Below are 19,797 nucleotides of genomic sequence, written 5' to 3'. Positions count from 1 at the left end.
ATCCTGGCTTATACACACCTGTTCTAGAACTGATATATTATGTAAAATAAAAAATCCCAATATAATTTTTTTTTTTTGTAGTTGCAGGATTATTACTTGAAACTGATTACATGAGTAAGGGGAGTATGGCCGACATTGTTATAAAATGAAAACCAAACGTGTTGCCATTTTGGGCGGCTGTCAAATCAATTCCGACTCATAGTAACCCTATAGGACAGGATTTCCAAGGCTGTAAAGCTTTACGGAAGCAAACTGCCACGTCTTTCTCCCACAGAGTGGCTGGTGAGTTTGAACCACTGAACTCTGGGTTAGCAGTCAAGCAAACCAAACTTTAGTTTTTTTTTAGATTTAACATCTAATAATGTTGTATTTGTTTATTTATCCTTTAAAAATGCTTCTGTGTATTGAATACTGCAATTAGTTGAAAGCCATGTGCCAAAGTCACATAGTCTTTGACTTAATAACGTGAAGTAATGGCCTTTTTTTCAGTGGCTGCTAGGCAATCTTTCTGCCAACTGACATTTCCCCTGTCCACTTTATTACTTGGATAATAATGTGCAATGCTCAGATTTACAAAGGTGCCAAGACGCCATACGAATTAAATATGATTAAGATGATAGTAATATGAAAAAAGATTTTAGAATTAAGCACATAAAACAATTTCATAGTTTAAACAGCATTTACCTAATGCAATGATATTGGACAGAATTGAATGTTTTGCTAAAAAATTAATATAAATTGTTATGTGTTTCTTTTCCCTTTTAGGCATAAGGATCAGTGTTATGTCCTTAAAAAATATTTGTCAAGAGCAGGAGTTTGGGCTCTTTCTGTTGAGTTATTGTGTTTAATCCAGCCAGATACTGTCCCCAGTGAACAAAAACAGGATTGAAACAAAGAAAGTCAATGGGAATCAGAGAGAAGTTACCAGGTTGGGAATTAGAAACGAGGAAATGGAACTGAGGGATCAGTAGGTGAAGGCAATATGAAATAAGGCTGAGGATCCAGGAGTTTAGCATCAGGAGGAGCAGGGGAAATACAAGGTCATGGGAGAAACAAGGGAAAACCGAAGGCAAATGCCCAAATTAGAGACCCTGGGATTTAAAATAGCTGACATCCAAGGAGGGGAGAGTGTTGACATGTCGTGGGGTTGGCAACCAATGTTACAAAACAATCTGTGTATTAATTGTTTAATGAGAAAGTAGATTGCTCTGTAAACCTTCATCTAAAGTACAATAAAAAAAATTAAAATAAATAAATAAAATAAAATAGCTGACCCCGCCTGGTGGAGTCTCCTCCTTCCAGCCACAGAGCCTGCAGGGTCCTGGCAGGATCAGATCAATCTGACAAACCTTTCTCTCTCAAAACTCACAGCAGCAAGTACCTCTTGATTCTTGAGTTACATTAGAGACTGAAGAATTGGTTTGTATAAGAATTGCTAGTTAACCTTGATTTATTGTAAAGGAGAAACTATGATTGTTAAATTAAGGATTTATGGTAAGGATTTTAATGTAGCTTAAATGGACATTAAAAGATTTTGGGTTTTTCTATTTTGAGCTCATTTCCTCTTCTTTATCATTTAGAGATTTTCTATATGCACTTAATTAAGGCTGAAATTTCATTCTCCTTTATTGATAATATTGTAACCATTTGTTTATTTCTATTTGTGTAATGTATATTAGTCTACCCTTTTATTCCACCACCCATCTGTCAGTTTCTCATACTATAGTGGCTTCCATACTACTATGATGCTGGAAGCTATGCCACAGTATTTCAGATACTAGCAGGGTCACCCATATTGGACAGATTTCAGCAGAACTTCCAGATTAAGACAGACTCGGAAGAAAGACCTGGTGATCTACTTCTGAAAATTAGCCAGTGAAAATTCTCTGTATCACAACCCTATGTATATTGTCTGATATAGTGCTGGAAGATGAACCTTCTGTGTTGGAAGGCACTCAAAATACATGGTGGCTACAACAATGGACTTGAGCATACCAGCAATTGTGAAGACGATGTGGGACCGGGCAGGGTTTTGTTCTGGTGTGGATGGGGTCTCCATGAGTCAGAGCCAACTCGACTCCAACAAACAATATTCTTTTTTTATTTAACACAGGGGTCAGTAAAGTTTTTCTGTAAAGTGACAGATACGTATTTTAGACTTTGCGGGCCATAGGCTCTCTGTTGCCACTGCTCATCTCTGCTGTTGTAGGATGAAAGAAGCCGTAGAGTGTGTAAACAAATGGGTTTGGCTGTGTTCCAATAAAACTTTATTTATAAAAACAGACAGTGGACTGGGCTGGATTTGGCGCATGGGCTTTACTTTGCTGATCCCTGGACTTATCTTTTATTTTGTCCTATTCAGCCAATCTGAGAGTTTAACCCATTTGCATTTATTTTAATAAGTGACAAGTTTGGATTTTATTTCTGTCATTGTGCTTTATGGTTTCCATTTTTTAATATATCCGTATTTTCCTGTCTTAGATGTGTGGACAGTGTTTCCTTTGCTTGCTTCTTCTCTGGCATTCAGAAAGTTGTACATATTGTTTTGGTTTTATTGGTTACTTTGAATTTTTCAGAAGCATTCTTGAATCTATCTCTGTGTCATAGTCATTACCTGTTACCTGTTGGCTGTCGAGTCAATTCCAACTCCTAGCAACCCTATAGGATAGAGTAGAACTGCACCATAGGGTTTCCAACGAGTGGGTGGAGGGATTTGTACTGCCAGCCTTTTGGTTAGCAGCCGAGCTCTTAACCACTGCACCGCTAGAACTCTGTCATAGTCATCTGGGCTATTCAAAAATATTGCAAGCCCTAGCCTTCCTGGGAACTTGGTAGAACTATTGAACTTCTCTCCTCCTTTGAAGTTAGGTCTGGTTGCATGACTTGCTTTGACCAATATAATGTGAATGGTGTTGACATATGTCACTTTCAGGAGGATAGTTGAAGAGCTAGTGCATGATTTACTATGCTCCCTTTTTCATGTTTCAACAATCTTAGAAGTATGGGTAGAGATGGAGCCTCTATCAGCCTGGACCCCTGATTGACTGTGTCGTGCAAAGCCCTTCTGCCAACCTGTCAAGAGTGGAAGTAAACCTTTGTGCTTTAAAACAAGCAAGATTTTGGGACAGAGCGAGAAACTGGTAACTTGAAGTAGGATACTGCCGTGCCAAAAATCCAAACTATGTGGCATTTGTTTAGAGGTCAGGCAGTATGTGATGAGAAACGTGTTAATGATCCAAGTTATGCAGATCTGAAACATTTGGTAAAACTGTCATCTGTGGTAAGTTGGGATGCAGATGATGTAGTTACTTCTAACTCTAGAACAGGAGTCAGCAAACTACGGCCCATGGGCCAAATCTGGTCTGCCATCTTTTCTTGTGATGCCCACAACCTCAGAAAGGTTTTTCCATTTTTGAATGGTTAAAAAAATCAAAAGAAGAATACTATTTCCTGACATGTGAAATTTATATGAAATTCAAATTTCAGTGCCAATAAAGCTTTATTGGAACGCAACCATGGTCATTCATTTACATACTGTCTATGGCTGCTTTCATGCTACAATGGCAGGGTCAAGTAACATATGACTCGCAAAACTAAAATATTTACTATATGGATCTTTGCAGAAAAAGTTTGCTAATCTCTGCTCTAGATTCTAGAGAAAGAGTTTGAAAAGAAGTGTTCAGAATGTGTGTTGGTTGCACATTATCACAGGAAATAATCGACCAATTTGCAAGCAAGAGTAAACAGGATAAAGAGAATCCAAAAATTTTAGGGCTTGCAGGATTGGAAGAGGTAACTGTTTCTTAACCAAATAGGTAAAAATAAAACTGGGAAGGCCTTTGAGTGACAACAGTTGATTAAAAGCCTTGGGGTAGGGATCAAATTAAGAGTCCAGCCATCACACCCCTTGTTAAAGTCTCTGAATAGATTAAGGTGTTTTATAGTTAAGATCCAAACAGGGCAATGGTGCCTAGTAAATATTTTCAATTGAGCAAAATAGCTCAAGGTGTTGCTCTCCCTCTGATATCTGACGGGACCAAGTTGCCGTCGAGTCAATTCCGACTCATAGAAACCCTATAAGAACAGAGTAGAACTGCCTCCTAAGGTTTCCAAGGAATGACTGGTAGATTCGAACTGCTGACCTTTTGGTTAGCAGCCAAATGCTTAACCACTATGCCACCAGGGCTCCAACAGGACCAAAGAACCTGCGCTTAACTCAAGGGTGGAGGGAGAGAGAAGGGGCGAGAGACAGAGAGAGAGAAGGGAGTATATGTGTGGTGTGGAGACATGGGTATGAGAGGAAAAAGAAACACAGCAATTTTAAGAGGTATATGTAGGGAAGACTGTGGGTATGGCTACTGGCACTTGGAGCTGACTGGAACAAAACAGATAAAAAGCTAAGTTTTTGAGAGAGGTGTATTGTAAAAAGAACCATCTGTGTAGATTAAAATAGACTGTGACTGTTTGAGACTAAAAATGCCCTTTGGGCTCCCAAACATCTATGGATGTAGACCAAAGCTGCTTAGTCACCAAGGAGGCCATTAGCCCGAAAGCTTATTGCAGATGTTGCCAAGAAGGATAACTGAAAAAGAATCTCCCAAGTGGAGGCACAGAGAACACCAAACTTTCAGAAAGTGGAATCAGGAAACATTCCCCACTTACGGTGGTATTTTAGAATTAGCACAGCATGGTCACAAGTAAAATGGTATCTTTTGAGTACCCTCTATTAAGACAAGGAATTTAGTATGCATTAAGCCTCGCTTCCTCTTCTCCATCTCCATGTGTCTTAACATAATTTGAAATTTTAGATCCAGGTTTCCTTTATCATTTTTTAAAACCGTGATCATTATGTAAGTTGTTTTTCCAGAAAATACCACAGAATTTGTGCTCAATGTTGTACTCAGAACTGAAATAATTATTAGATATTTCTATGTTTAGTTGGTTTTAGAGAATAATTCCTCTATTTTTCTCTAATAATTTCTCTATTTTGGAACTGTTAATTTTCTTCATTCTTTCAGTAATTTTTTCAAGAAAAGCGAAGGGACTATGACTGGGCAGCTGTGTTGTTCCAGGCATAAGAGGAAGCTCTTAAGAGTTCCAGTTTTCATACTTACACCCAGCAGTGACTCATTGTACAGCCTTAGGCCAGACAGCTTAACATAGCTGTTTAATTTTTCAAGGACGAAAGGGTATTATAACTTTCTGATGGCTGAAGGATTTTGTACGAAGTATTATCTGATGTCAAAAGTTAAAATAATATGCAATTACTGGTTCTTTAAAATAGACACCATCAAAGATCCAGGATAAACATATGGCAAGAAACAAATTTGAAAGATGCTTTCTATTTGTATTAAACTCTTCCAGCATGTTTGTGTTCAATGGAACCTGATCATACAGTTTATTTATTATGAGCTTCCACTGGCATGAGCTCTGTGGCAAGTTTTGTCTGTGTAGAAGCTGATAGAGTAGAGGGTTCTATTGCCACTCATGTGCCCATCAAAAGGCCTACGGGCTGGAACAGCCCAGGCAGAGCTTCTGTGACTGACTAACCCCTCTCTAAGTTGTCCAGATGAAGGTTAAGATGGAGAAGACCTCTTTGCCTCAGCTCAAGAGGGTGCCGGCTGGCTTTCCCAGGGTTCCCTGAGAGTCTGGTTTCTACCTTCTATGTATCTATTTACGTAATTTCTCCAGAATGAAAGAGCAGCTTCTGTCACATATTCAAAACCTCTGAAGTTTGAGGACTATTGTTTTAGAGAGTCACTTGTCAGTGACAGGCCAGACCAAAAGCGTCAAAAAAAAAAAAAAAAGAAAAAAAAGCAAAAACAAAACAAAAAGGAAAACTTTCTCTATGCTTGGAATTGCTCTTATGTGATTATTTTTCTAACTGAATGAGGAAGAAGAAAGGGTATGATAGTGATGAGTCTCATCAGAAGTCTGGCCAGAGGCCTAATATGGGGGCAGCTGAAATATGCATCACTTTAAAATTTGAATTCCAATGTTACCTTTCTAGATTTGTAAAGTAAAAAAAAAGATAATAAATGGAAAATATCACTTCACTTACAACCTATATAAAGAAACTTTATACAGGTAGTCCTCAACTTGCAACGGGGTTCAGTTCTAATGACTCCAATGTAAGCTGGTTCTGATGCAACTCCAGTGCTTCTTTTTTTTTTTTCACTTTTCGTTATTATTGCCTTTTATTATCAGAATCTTTATAAATCCAATCTTTGAACATTTGCGAGTAAACATCTGAGAATGATAACATCAGCAAATTACGTGTTGGAACATTGTATGTAGTACATATTACTAATGTAATATACACACAAAAAAACCCAAATACAAAAAACAGAGTCGTGAGTGCAGTTTGTTGTAACTCAAATGTGCTGTAAGTTGGGGACTATCTGTATGTAAGCTAAGGACTTTGAGTTTGGCTCCATAGACAGCACAGAGTGAGTTCAGTTTTAAATACGAAGAAGATATGACCAGTGGCAGTCTGGGAGATGATATATGGTGTGGGGAAGAAGCTGGATTCAGGGAATTGGAGGGTGGGGTGTGGGAAGCTGTGGTTCTGGTTCTGGTGAACCAAGAGATGAGATTGGTGTGGAGGTCAGAGGTTCTCCAATTCTGTGCCCAGATCACCTCTTCGAGTTCACTTCTGTCACCCACATACTCTGAGCTGCAGTCACTTCTGGAACATTCTAGCATTTCCAGCTCTTCCACTCACCTGCACATTGCAGAGTTGATGCCCTCCTCTTATTCCAGAAAGAACTCCTGAACATCTTTAAAGATCTGACTCAACTTTCTTCACCTCTACTTCCCTTCGCTGAGTTCTTTGCTCTGTATTCCAACAGCAGCATTTTGTTCATATTTTTGTTATAAACAGATATGTAAATGGTGGATTGTTATTTATCCTACTTTTTTTTCTCATTAAATGGTGAGTTCTTTGAGGACAGGGATAATATCTACTCCTTAGCTAACCTATAAAGTTTCTTTACATAGGTTATAAGCTAATTCAAATTTTATTCATTTTAAGGCCTGCTTTGTGCCAGAAACTTTTCTAGACGTGAAACAAGGAAGGTCCCTGCCACACTGAGCCTGTATTCTAGAAAACGGGCATAAAAACAGAAAACAAAAAAACAAAAAATGAAATAATAGTTAATACGTACTATAACAAGGAGAAAAATAAAGCAAGGTAAGAAGGATAGGGAGTGACTGTTCTGACACATGCTATCAGAGCCCTGGTGGTGCAGTGGTTAAGATCTATGGCTGCTGACCAAAAGGTCGGTAGTTTGAATCCATCAGCTGCTCACTGGAAAGCTTCTGGGGCAGTTCTAGTCTGTCCCATAGGGTCGCTATGAGTCAGAATCGACTTGACAGCAATGTTTTTTTTTGTTTTTTTTTAATCCTATACATGGGAGCCTTGATAGTGTAGTGGTTAAGAGCTCAGTTGCTAACCATAAAATGGTCAGCAGTTCAAATCTACCAGCTGCACCTTGGAAACCCTATGGGGGCAGTTCTCCTCTGTCCTACAGGGTTGCCATGAGTTGGAACTGACTCCAGGGCACTCAGCAACAGCAATAGCAACATCTTATACAGGGAGTCCTGGTGGATAGTGGTTAAGAGCTCAGCTGCTAACCAAAAGGTCTGCATGTTTGAATCCACTAGCCGCTCCTTGGAAGCCTTATGGAGCAGTCATACTCTGTCCTATAGGGTCTCTATGAGTCTGAAAGGACTTGATGGCAATGGGTTTGCTTTTACATTTGGTTTAGGTATCATAAACGGTTGAGCGCTGGGCTACTAACCGGAAGATAGACTGTTCAAACCCACCCACAGGCACCGTGGAAGAAAGACCTGATGATCTACTTCAAAACCCCACGGAGCACAGTTCTACTCTGACACACATGGAATCACTATGAGTTGGAATCCACTCGAGGGCAACTGGTTTGGTTTCTGGTTGAAGACACTGGTTAGAGATGTATCAAAGTGGCAGAACAGGCTGCAAGTTGGAATTGACTCAATGACATTGGATTTGGCTTTTTTGGTTTTGTTTTGTTTTTTTATCTTATACAGAGGAGTCCCTGAGTAGTAAACCAGTTAACGCACTGGGCTGCTAACCAAAGGATTGGATGTTCAAATCCACCCAGAGGCGACTTGGAAGAAAGGCCTGACAATCTACTTCCAAAAAAGCAACCATAGAAAACCCTGTGGGTCACGGTTCTACTCTGACACACGGGGTCACCTTGAGTCAAAATCTACTCGACGATTACTGGTACAGAGCACCAATTATACAGAGTAGTCAAAAAAGGCCTTACTGGCAAGGTGGCATTTGAACAAAAACCTAAAGGAAGTGAAGGGGTGAGCTATGTGGATATAGAGGGGAGGGAGAGGAGGAAGTATATTCCAGGAAAAGGGAACAGCAGGGCAAAGGTTCTGAACTGGGAGTGGGCGTGGCTTGTTCAAGGAATGAACACAGAGGAGAGTAGTAATGGAGGAGGTCAGAGAAGTAGTGAGAAAGCAGATCATGAAGGGACATGTGGACCGTTGTTAGGATTTGGCTTTTATTCTGAGTGATACGGGAACTCTGGGTGGTTTGGGGCAGAAAAGTGCCATGATCTGACTTAGGTTTTTAGAATATCATTTTGGCTGTTGTAATTAGATGTTGTGGTTGTTGTCAGGTGCTGTGGAGTTGATTCCGACTCATAGTGACCCCATGTGACAGAGTAGAACTGCCCCATAGGGTGTTCTAGGCTGTAATCTTAGGGGAGCAGATCACCACATCTTTCTGCCGCAGAGCTGATGGTGGGTTTGAGCTGCCAACCTTTCGGTTAGCAGCCTAGCGCTTAACCGTTGCACCACCAGGGCTCCTTATAATGAGAATAGAGATTAGGGTGAAGCCAGAAGTCCGGCTAAGCGACTACTACAATAATACAGGTAAAAGGAGTGGCATGGACTACGGTGTAGCAGTGGAGGTAGTGAGAAGTGGTGAGATCCTGGGTCTATTTTGAAGGTGGCAAGATTTGTTGATAGACTACATGTGGGGTATGAAAGAGAGGAATCAAGGAGACTTGAAACTTTTTGGTTGGACATGGAGTTGTCATTTACAGAAATGGCAATGCCTACAGGAGAGCAGGTGGAGGAGTAAACTTAGGGAGATTGGTTTAGTTTGAGTCTGAATATGCTGAATAGGCACTTGGCGATGTGAGTCTAAGCTTTAGGGAGAGGGCAGGGCTGGAGATAGGAGGTGGGCGTCTTCAGGGCATAAATGACATTAAAACCATGAGACCAGATGACAGCAATGCATCTGTTTATTCTTGGTGCTCAGCACAGTGTCTGACACAGCAGATTTCTGAGTAAATGAAAGAATGAATAATACAGTTCAGATAAAAGAAAACAAACTGTTATGCAGAATATCAGAACCAGGCTCAGACATAGCCTGGTGATATGAGTGATTTGATTGGCGAGTAAAGGAATAGTTCGTTGCTCTGACTAATTAATTATTAAAGTCTCTGTAAATGTTCCATGTACCTGATACCCCCCATTTCTGCTTCTGAGTGCTTCTATAGACTTCTGTATGTTTATTATAGCACATATTCCATGTACTTTTGATAGTTTTAATAGAACAAGAAGTTATATATGATTCCTGCCTTCTGTTATCCCCCCTTTTCCTCTCCATGTCCTAAAGAAATCCCTCAGTAATACCTGAAATAACCAGTTACCTCAATATCTATGATTCCATAGGATACGGTCCTATTAGAAAGAGTTTCTGATAAAGACATTTTTATTACTGTTAAATTTTTCTAGACCATTTGAAGAGAATTTTTTTTTTTTCCAGCCTGTGCTTTAGGTGCAAAAACACCTAATAGCTGGCAAATTGTGTGTTTACTATAAAGGAAGGCCTAGGAGAATTTCATGTAACTGAGAACGTTGGGAAATTAGAGAAACTTCAAAACTAAACTTTTATATGAACCACACCATTTGAAATCTCTGTTGCAGAAATCTCTGATTTTGCCAAAGATCCTCATTCATGAGAAATTTTGGAATGATTAGATAATTCCCTGGGCTAATCTAGTCAGAACTGAGGGAAAAATAGTTGCACATGTCTAGCCTCTAAATTAAGGTGTATCATTGTTGGCCTGTAACCTAACAGCGATCATAGAAAGATTACCCTCTTAGAATGACTAAAGTGAGGATGAGGAGGAGAAGGGCTGCACAGACACTTCTAAACAAACATGGCACAGGCTGGCCACAGCTGAGGATGCGAGTCCTCAGGGGCTTGATGATCTGCTCTTTCTGGGTCAGAATGGCTCTCTGAGCCCCGTCCCACTTTCCTGGGCCTTGCAGGCGGTACTGGTATGGGGTGCATGGGCCGAAGAAAACCTCCATGGCCAGCTTCGGGTCCCACAGGAACAATGAGAATAGGCTGGGTTTCACTCCGATTTCAGAGGCAAGTTCATCCATGTAATCTATGTACTGCACTTTGCGTGAGGTCCGGGGACTATTCAGGAAGCTGAAAGCGAAGAGGACAAATCAGAAACCTCAAGACAGATGACAATCTCCAACCCTCCAAACTCATGCCCAGCCTCTAAACATTATTTGGACCTTGTGGGAGGGGATGATCTGTGGGAAAAATAATTATAGTTAAGTGCTCAATTACTAGCCACAAGGCTGGTGGTTCAAACCCACCCAGAAGCACCTCAGAAGACGGGCCTGGCAATCTGCTTCTGAAAGACCACAACCTTGAAAACTCTATGGAGCAGTTCTACTCTGCACACATGGGGTCGCCATGAATCGGAATCGACTCAACCGCAACTAACAACACAGCAACAAGCCATTGATGAAGGAGCTCTGGTGGCGCAACAGTTAAGGCGCAGCTGCTAACCAAAAGGTTGATGGTTGGAACCCACCCAGAGGCTCCACGGGACAATCGAGAAAACACTATGAGGCAGTTCTACTCTGTCACATGGGGTCTCTAGGAGTCAAAATCGGCTGGACAGCACCTAACAAATATAAGCCATTGATTTCTCCAAAGAGTAAGAAAATTACTTTTCAGTTTTTAGTTACCCTGGTCTCAGTGGTTCCCAGTGAAATACTCATGCATGTGTATTTCCCCGCTCAAATCCTGCCAAGAGTTTTGGATAGTAATAGGAGGGTTTAAGAAGACCTTTGTCTTATTAATGATATCCTTCTTTTCCTAAATTCTATAACTAAGACCTTTCTATTTTTGCCATATATTTGGTTCTCTTTAGAATATAATCTCATTTTGGAAAGTCAGTGATGGGAACTATGATCTGTGAATTTCACAGGTCAATATGAGACTATATTCCACTTCCCAGCTTTTGGTATGTGTGAAAATCATTTGATTCCAAATATTACTGAGATGCAATTCCTGGCCCACCTTTTTTAACCAAGTTACTGAATAACTGACTGTTCTTAGGACATAAACTCTTTGACCTTAGGAAACATGCTGTGGCATTCACGTGGTGGATTCTCGACAGATATTTGCTGAACAGAAATAAATTACATTCCTAACCCCAATGTTTGAGAATAATTTTCCATTAAGAAGTTTTGGCACAATCTACAAGCTTCTGACCTCATGTCAAAATTTTAATCAGATTCTGAAGCGATTTGCCAACTCATTTCTTACATTCATTTATCTTTCCAGCTCTTTGAAAGAATGAAACAATCCATTTCACCTTTCCTTTTCATATGCCTCATATCTCTAAGGCTATCACACGACATAATTTATAATTGTGTGCTGTAGCTAGATTTTCATGGACATTCAACTATAGTTCCAACGTTTCTATGGTGGACCGTTCTGTATCCATTCCACCCATAAACATTTCATACTTGATATAATGCTTAGTTGAGAGGAAATGAAGAAGTTGCTAATCTGAGATGTTCATCTAGGCAAATAGACCCAAAGATATAAAAAATACTTAATATGCAAACAGCTCCACCTAAACACTTTCAATTGACTTAAGCCAAGAAATGTTTCTTACTCTTTTTCAATTTTTTTTTCTCTTCTTTGTTATGTCAGCCACCATGTCACTCACTGAAGGTAATTTGTTTAATCCTAGAAAAAAAATTACAAACATAAATATGGTTTTCTTTTTTTCCATGGGTAATTTTTTTTTATTAATTTTTTAAATTTTACTTTAGGTGAAGGTTTACAGAACAAATAGTTTCTAATTAAACAGTCAGTACGCATATTGTTTTAATGACATTGGTTAACAACACCACGACATGTCGACCCTCTCCCTTCTCAACCTCTTTTTTTTTTTTTTTTGGAGGGGGAAATATACATAGCCAAAGATACACCATTTCAAAAATTTCTACATGCACAGTTCAGTTACGTTGATTACTTTCTTCCAGTTGTGCTGCTATTCTCACTTTAGATGAAGTTTTACAGAACAAAATAGTTTCTCGTTAAACAGTTAGTACACATGTTGCCCTATGACAATGGTTAACAACCCCACTACATGTCAACACTGTCTTACTCAACCTTGGGTTCCCTATCACCAGCTTTCATATCCCCTTCTGCCTTCTAGTCCTTGTCCCTGGACTGCTGTGCCTCATTAGTCCCATTTTGTTTTATGGGGCTGTCCAATCCCCAGCTGAATGGTGAACCTCGGAAGTGACTTCACCACTGAGCTAAAAGGGTGTCTGGGGGCCATACTCTTGGGGTTTCTCCAGTCTCTTTCAGGCCAGTAAACCTTGTCTTTTTTTTGTGTGTTAGAGTTTTGTTCTATATCCTTCTCCAGCTCTGACCAGAACCCTCTGTTGTGATCCCGGTCAGAGCGGTCAGTGGTGGTAGCCGGGCACCATCTAGCTGTACTGGACTCAGTTTGGTGAAGGCCTTGGTAGCTGTGGTCCATTAGTCCTTTGGACTAATTTTTTCCTTGTATCCTGTTCTCTTCATTCTCCCTTGCTTCCAAAGGGGTGGGACCAGTGGAGTATCTTTGATGGCTACTCACAAAGGTAGAATGTAGAACATTGTCTTTATAAACTGTGTTATGCCAATTGAGCTAGATGTTCCCCAAGACCATGGTCCCTACAGCCCTCCACCCAGCAATTCAGTCCCTCAGGGAGTTGGGATGTGTCTATGGAGCTTCCATGACCTTTCCTTGTACAAGTTGTGCTGGTTTCCCCAGTATTGTGTACTGTCTCACCCTTCACCAAAGATACCACTTATCTATTGCCTATTTAGTATTTCCACCCCACCCCTCCCATCCCTCATAACCAACAAAGATTGTTACTTTTTGTGTGTAAACTTTTTCATGAGTTTTTATAATAGAGGTCTCATACAATATTTGTCCTTTTGTGATTGACTTATTTCACTCAGCATGATGTCCTCCAGTTTCATCCATGTTATGAGATGCTTCACAGATTCATCATTGTTCTTTATCATTGCCTAATACTCCATTGTGTGCATGTACCATAGTTTGTTTATCCATTCTTCTGTTGATGGGCATCTAGGTTGTTTCCATCTTTTTGCTATTGTGAACAATGCTGCCATGAACATACATGTGCATATGTCTATTCGAGTAACTGCTCTTATTTCTCTAGGATATATTCCTAGGAGTGGGATTGCTGGATTGTATGGTATTTCTATTTCTAGCTTTCTGAGGAAGCACCATATCATTCTCACCAGCAGTGCCTAAGAGTTCCAATCTCCCCGCAGCCTCTCCAACATTTGTTATTTCCAGTGTTTTTGATTCATGCCAGTAATGCTGGGGTGAGATGGTAGCTCATTGTGGTTTTAATTTGCATTTCTCTAATGGCTAGTGATCGCGAGCATTTCCTCATGTGCCTGTTGGCTGCTTGAATGTCTTCTCTGGTGAAGTGTTTATTCATTTACTTTGCCCATTTTTTAATAGGATTATTTGTCTTTTTGTTGTAGAGGTGTTGGATTTTCTTGTAGATTATGGAGATTTAGACCTTTGTCTGACTTGTACTGTCCAAAAATTGTTTTCCCAGAAGAAAAAAAACACAAAAAAAGAAATGCGCTCAGGGATCCCTCTGCGTGTCTGCACAAGCTGAATGGGTAGGTCCCAAGCTGCGCAGCACTGCCCAGCCAGAACATGCTCCCAACTCAAGAAAAGAAAAAAGAAAACAAACTATTCACAACAAAACAAAAAAAAAACTCTGGGATCCCACCAGCGTGGCAGCCCAGACCAGGAAGCAGTTCCAAGCTTGAGAGGAGCCCCACAGCCCCTCAGTAAGAAGCAAAGATCATGCACAGAGCCAGGTATTTGAGCGATAGGAGTGGGAAGTGGTGAGAGGTAAGGAAGAAATCAAAAGAAGTGGAAAAAAGCAACACCAGCAACCAACAAATAGCACTCAGGGAGTTGGCCAGTACGAGCAGGTGGAATCCAAGCAGCCAGTGCTTCCCGGCCAAGAGACTGTGGCTGCGGGAAGCAGAGGAGGCCGAGTGGGGGTGAAGAAGGGTGGGTGGTGGGTGGGAGAGTGTATATCGCCAATTACCAGTTGTTCTGTCTCCTGCTGGAAGCTCTGCGAAGCTGCTTTCTTGTACCCCCTACTCGCTGGTCTCTGATAGGAGTCCAAGATGGCGGATCTGTGCTGCGTTAGCTGGTAGGCCACCTCTGCATGTAAGTCTCTTTGCTCTCTGTTCTCTGTCAGTTTCTTATTCTATTTGATGCTTGGCTGAGTTCTTTATCTCTTCATTTGATGTTTAGGGTTTCAGGATCGCTGTTTTCTCTGTCTGACTTAGTTTTTCAGATCTTTGCTGTGGAGGGACAGCATGGTGCTTCTGCTTACAGGGCCATGTTGCCAAAAGTCTCTCTGAATATGGTTTTCTTATTGAGAAGATGTGGTTTCAGAAAGAAACGAATATCCTGAGACTCAGTTTGGTAGAGAACATCATGAGGAAGGTAACGCAGGAGCAGGGCAGATGGACCCAGGAGTTCCTCTGGAATGCCCTCCCTTCATTGCTTTATCAGGTGCATGAGCCTGACAGATGTAAAAACATGTCCTTATCACATGTCTGGGGACTCCACAGTCTTGACTTTTTGTGTGCCATCGAGTCTATTCTGACTCATTGCGACCCTATAGGACAGAGTAGAACTGCCCCATAGAGTTTCCAAGGAGTGGCTAGTGGATTTGAACTGTCCATGTTTTGGTTAGCAGCCTGAGCGCTTAACCACTTTGCCACCAGGGCTCCTCAGTCTTGACTAGCAGACCCCAAACCCTAGACGGACTAAAGGGAGTCACACCCATGACAATACATATATTAAGGTGTTTATAGTTCCATTTGGTAGTCCCCGGGTGGTACAAATGGTTAACACATTTGGCTGCTAATTGAAAGACTGGAGGTTGGCATACACTCATAGGAGCCCCGGAAGAAAGGTCTGGTGATCTACTTCTGAAAAAATCAGCCAGTGAAAACTCCATGTAGGACAGTTTACTGTGACTCATATGAGATTGCTGTGAGTTGGAGTTGACTTGATGGTCCTATTACCCATTATTTTAATAGTCCCATTACCAGAATATTCACTCTGGCTCTTCTTTAAATAATGAGTTACCCTTGTGCATTTACATTATAGATTAGTTTTAAAATATATAAAATGCAAGTACTAATGACACTCAGTGTCTACTTATTGACTTCATTGAACAGAGATTTGTTACTAAATTTATGTCTTAACTCATGGAAGACATCTCCCAACTTTCCTTCATTCATATGATGAGTGACATCCCACATTTTGAGAAACACTGACTGTTCCAAGGAAATATGGGAAGCTTTTTAAAGGAGAAAGAAATAAATGGACAGAATTATTAAAATGTGATAAGCATAATTTTGTAAAGGTAGGTTTTGAATCTGCCTTCACCAATTTATTCGCCTCCTTAGAATTAATGATGACAATAAAGAATTTCAACAACAATGGCTAATCTTCATTCATTCAATCAGTATTTACTGAATGACTTCAAAAGTCAAAATGCTTAATTGTTAATTCTTATTGCCCTGCAAAATATATATAAGTATCCTCTTATTTATGAAGGAGGAAATTGAGGCTTGTGGTGGTCTAGTAACAGGCAAGACCATGCAGTCAATACATGGTGGAGCTAGGTTTTAACGTTGGATTTACTTGATTATAAAGTCCTTGCTCTTACGAGTGTGCTGGGGTGCTATTCCCGTTACTCTGACTCTGCCATAATTCACCTGTTTGTCCTCTTTATATTTTGAATAAAAGACTTGAGAAACAGGCAGAAATTACTCCCTTTGATTTTGGCTCATTCCAGAATGAACTTGGCAACATTGGGAAGTAGAATAACTGTTATTTCTCACCTATAATTTAGGTTGATATCTCCTTTCCCCTACTGCCCCCACTTTCTGCACTATATATGTCTCCACAGTGATCTAGTGAACTCTTTGCCAGTAAGATGTCATCTGATGACAGCTTAAGGTAGTAGCTTCCTATTTTAATTTTCCTACAGGAATCTTAAAGATTCGATAGCTATCAAACACCAAATGCATCTCAAAAGGCAGAATCTCAGATATTGTAAAGGTTAACTGCAGAGATGGTTTGTAGCAGAAGTCCTTTGCAATGTCTCTGAAATCTCATCACCCATTCAGCACATACCCTTGAATACGCGCACAGCCCATCGGCTCTGGAGTTCTGATATGGGAATGATGGCTCCTGCTGGCTGGAGGATGCCGATGAAAGCTAGGGTTGGCTTCTCCAGCTGAGGAGGGAAGACATATTTAAACATGGAGAGCTGGCTGTCCAGAACTGTTGAATTGTTTTCCAAAAAAGGGAAAGAGAAATTATATCCTGTGGCAAAGACGACAACATCAACGTCCTCTTCCGTGCCATCTTCAAAAATGGCTGACGTCTCAGTAAACTCTCTCACATTTGGTTTTATCAAAACTCTTCCAGAAATTATGTGGTTGGGTAGATCATCACTCAAAGTATTTTGATAGCTCAGAAATCTGAAGAATAAAAATTGAAGTCCAGGGAAATTAATATACAGTAACATCTGCAAAAGCCAGAACCTGGATAAAGCAGAAACCTATCAGAGAAGGAAAACTCAAAAACAATGAAACCTGTGACAGCTGGAATTCATGGGACTGCCTTGTTTTTCCTGGTCTCACAAATTTTCTGCCTTTCACAAAGTGCAGTCACCACTTTTCTATCGCTCTCTATTTAGGGGGAAATATTTGAGTTTTCCTTCTCTGACAGGTTTCTGCTCTATACTGGGTCTGGCTCTGGAAGTTTTCACTGTAGTCTTTTTGGAAAGGAGTTGAGCTAAGTAATGCTTAAGGAAGAACCACATTTTTTTTTTAAAGATTTCTTTTACTCAATATTTTTCTGAATTAATTACTGAATGTTTAGAGCTTGAGTGTACACATTAACATCAGTCAGTTAATCATGTTTATTAAGGCCTCATTATATGCAAAGAGAAGATTTTGAAATGTGATTTATAAGCTTATGCCAGTGGTACATTGATTCTGTTCTTCTGTAAAACAATTTCCTTGTAGAGCTTTTAAAAAGTTATTGTCGGACTCCGGCAAGATGGCGCTCTAGGCAGAAGCACCACGCCGTCCCTCCACAACAAAGATCTGAAAAACTAAGCCAAACAGAGAATCAACAATCCTGAAACCCTAGAACATCAAATGAAGAGATAAAGAACTCAGCCGAACACCAAACGGAGTAAGAATACTGAAAGAGAACAGAGAGCGAGGAGAGATTCGTGCAGAGGTCCCCTACCAGCTAACGCAGCGCGGATCCACCATCTTGGACTCCTATCGGAGACCAGCAAACGGGGGTATGAGAGAGCAGCCTCACGGAGCATCCAGAGGGAGACAAAACAGCCGGTAATTTGCAGTGTGTGCTTTCCCACCCCCTACCCCTCTTCGCCCCGGCTGGGGCTCCCCTGCTTCCCGTGTCCAAGGTCTCCGGGCTGGGGGGCGCCGGTTGCTTGGATTCCGCGTGCCCGGGCGGGTGGCTCTCTGGGGGTGGTTTGTTGGATGCTGGTGTTGCTTTTTCTGCTTCTTTTGGTTTCTCGCTGCCTCCCCCTCCTTTTGCTCGGGTGCCTGGCTCCGAGCGCTGTCTTTGCCCTTTCCTGCGGGGCTGTGGGGCTACGTTCAGGTGTGCGGCTACTTCCAGGTGTGGGCTGCCGTGCGGGTTAGAACCCGGGGCCTTTGTTCGTTTGCCCCTCTGCTTCCCGGGGCCACAGGCTCTTGACCCAGGGCTGCCGGCTGCTTGGATTCCGCGCCCCCCGGCGGGCGGCTCTTTGGGAGCCGTTTGTAGGCTGCAGGTGTTGCTTTTTTTTTTTCCCCCCTTTTTTCTTTTTCTGCCTCTTTTGGATTCTCGCTTGCCACTCGCTGCCTCCCCCCACCTTTTGCTTGGGTGCCTGACTCCGAGCACCGTCTTTGCCCTTTTCTGCGGGGCTGTGGGGCTACATTTGGGCGTGCGGCTGCTTCCAGGTCTGGGCTGCAGCGCTGGTGAAATCCCAGGGCCTTTGTTCGTTTGCTCCTCTGCTTCCTGGGGCCGCAGTCTCTTCACCCAGGGCCGCCGGCTGCTTGGATTCCGTGCGCCCATGCGGGCGGCTCTCTGGGTGCCGTTTGTTGGCTGCTGGTGTTGCTTTTTCTGCTTCTTTTGGTTTCTCGCTTGCCTCTTGCTGCCTCCCCCTCCTTTTGCTCAGGTGCCTGGTTCCGAGAGCTGTCTTTGCCCTTTCCTGTGAGGCTGTGGGGATACGTTTGGGCGTGCGGCTGCTCCCAGGTCTGGGCTGCTGCGCTGGTGAGATCCCGGGGCCTTTGTTCATTTGCTCCTCTACTTCCCGTGGCCGCAGTCTCTTCACCGGGGGCCGCTGGCTGCTTGGATTCTGCGCGCACGGGCGGGCGGCTCTCTGGGTGTCGTTTGTTGGCTGCTGGTGCTGCTTTTTTTTTTTTTTTTCCTTTTTCCTGCTTCTCTTGGTTTCTCCCTTGCCTCTCACTACCTCCCCTTCCTTTCACTCAGGTGCCTGGCTCCGTGCACCCTATTTACTCCTTCCTGACGGTCCCCAGAGCGCAGGCAATTTGTGACATACGCTTTCCCACTCTCCACCCTTCCTCACTCACACTTGGCCTCCTCTGTTTCCCACGGACACAGTCGCTTGTCCAGAAACACCAACCCGCACTGGATGGCTCTCTGAGTGCCATTCATTGACTGCTGGTGTTGCTTTTTTTTTTTTTGATTAGTTTTGTTTTCTTTTCCCTCTTTTTCCCTTTTGTCTTACTTCATTGCTCAATTTCTCGTCTCTCTATCTCTTCCTTCTCTTTCTGATCCCTGAATACCAGGCGTTGTATGCCTCTGCACCTTCTGACCAGGCTGTGCTATGAAACCTGGGACCGACTTACCCAGACCTCATAGCTGCATCGGTTGGATCCCAGGGAACTTTGCAGTTCTTTAACTTTTCTGATTTTTATTTGTTAATTCTTTTCTTTTCTTTCTCTTCCCCCTTCTGTTTTTCTCCATTCCATAGTCTCTCATCTGTCCATTCCAACGGAAAGCTCCCCTAGATTCTTTTATGTTTGTATCTTTTTTTGCTCCTGCTCCTGTCTCCTCTCTCCCATATCCAGCTTAGCTTCACACATAACCATCTCCCTGCTGCATCCTGCCTACCTGCACCGTGCACTTGACATCACACCAACAAGCTGTGCAGGCACAGCCTATTGGAATCTGCCCAGCACTGACTACTGACTGTCCTGGTGGCTGCAGTGAGGGCCACAAACAACCCGTCCCAGTGGCTCCTCTTCAGCTAGACCTGCCCAGCTGTACCACACGTGAGTGACTGAAC

At 42.0% G+C, this 19,797-nt stretch overlaps 1 protein-coding gene across 1 annotated transcript in view; it reads right to left on the bottom strand.

Annotated features, from left to right (window-relative positions):
* Positions 1-10,161: 10,161 nt before the first annotated feature.
* Positions 10,162-19,797, bottom strand: part of LOC101341016 (dimethylaniline monooxygenase [N-oxide-forming] 5-like) — a 43,364-nt gene continuing 33,728 nt past the window's right edge. Inside the window, 4 exon segments of the mRNA XM_012558203.1 lie at positions 10,162-10,507; positions 12,000-12,016; positions 12,018-12,073; positions 16,599-16,948. Of these exon segments, the coding sequence (XP_012413657.1) occupies positions 10,162-10,507; positions 12,000-12,016; positions 12,018-12,073; positions 16,599-16,948 (769 nt within the window).

The sequence above is a fragment of the Trichechus manatus genome, unplaced genomic scaffold (assembly GCF_000243295.1).
Source record: "Trichechus manatus latirostris isolate Lorelei unplaced genomic scaffold, TriManLat1.0 scaffold00145, whole genome shotgun sequence".
Taxonomy (NCBI): Eukaryota; Metazoa; Chordata; class Mammalia; order Sirenia; family Trichechidae; genus Trichechus; species Trichechus manatus.
The sequence above is the reverse complement of the archived record's forward strand: the minus strand, read 5'-3'. Positions and strand labels throughout refer to the sequence as shown.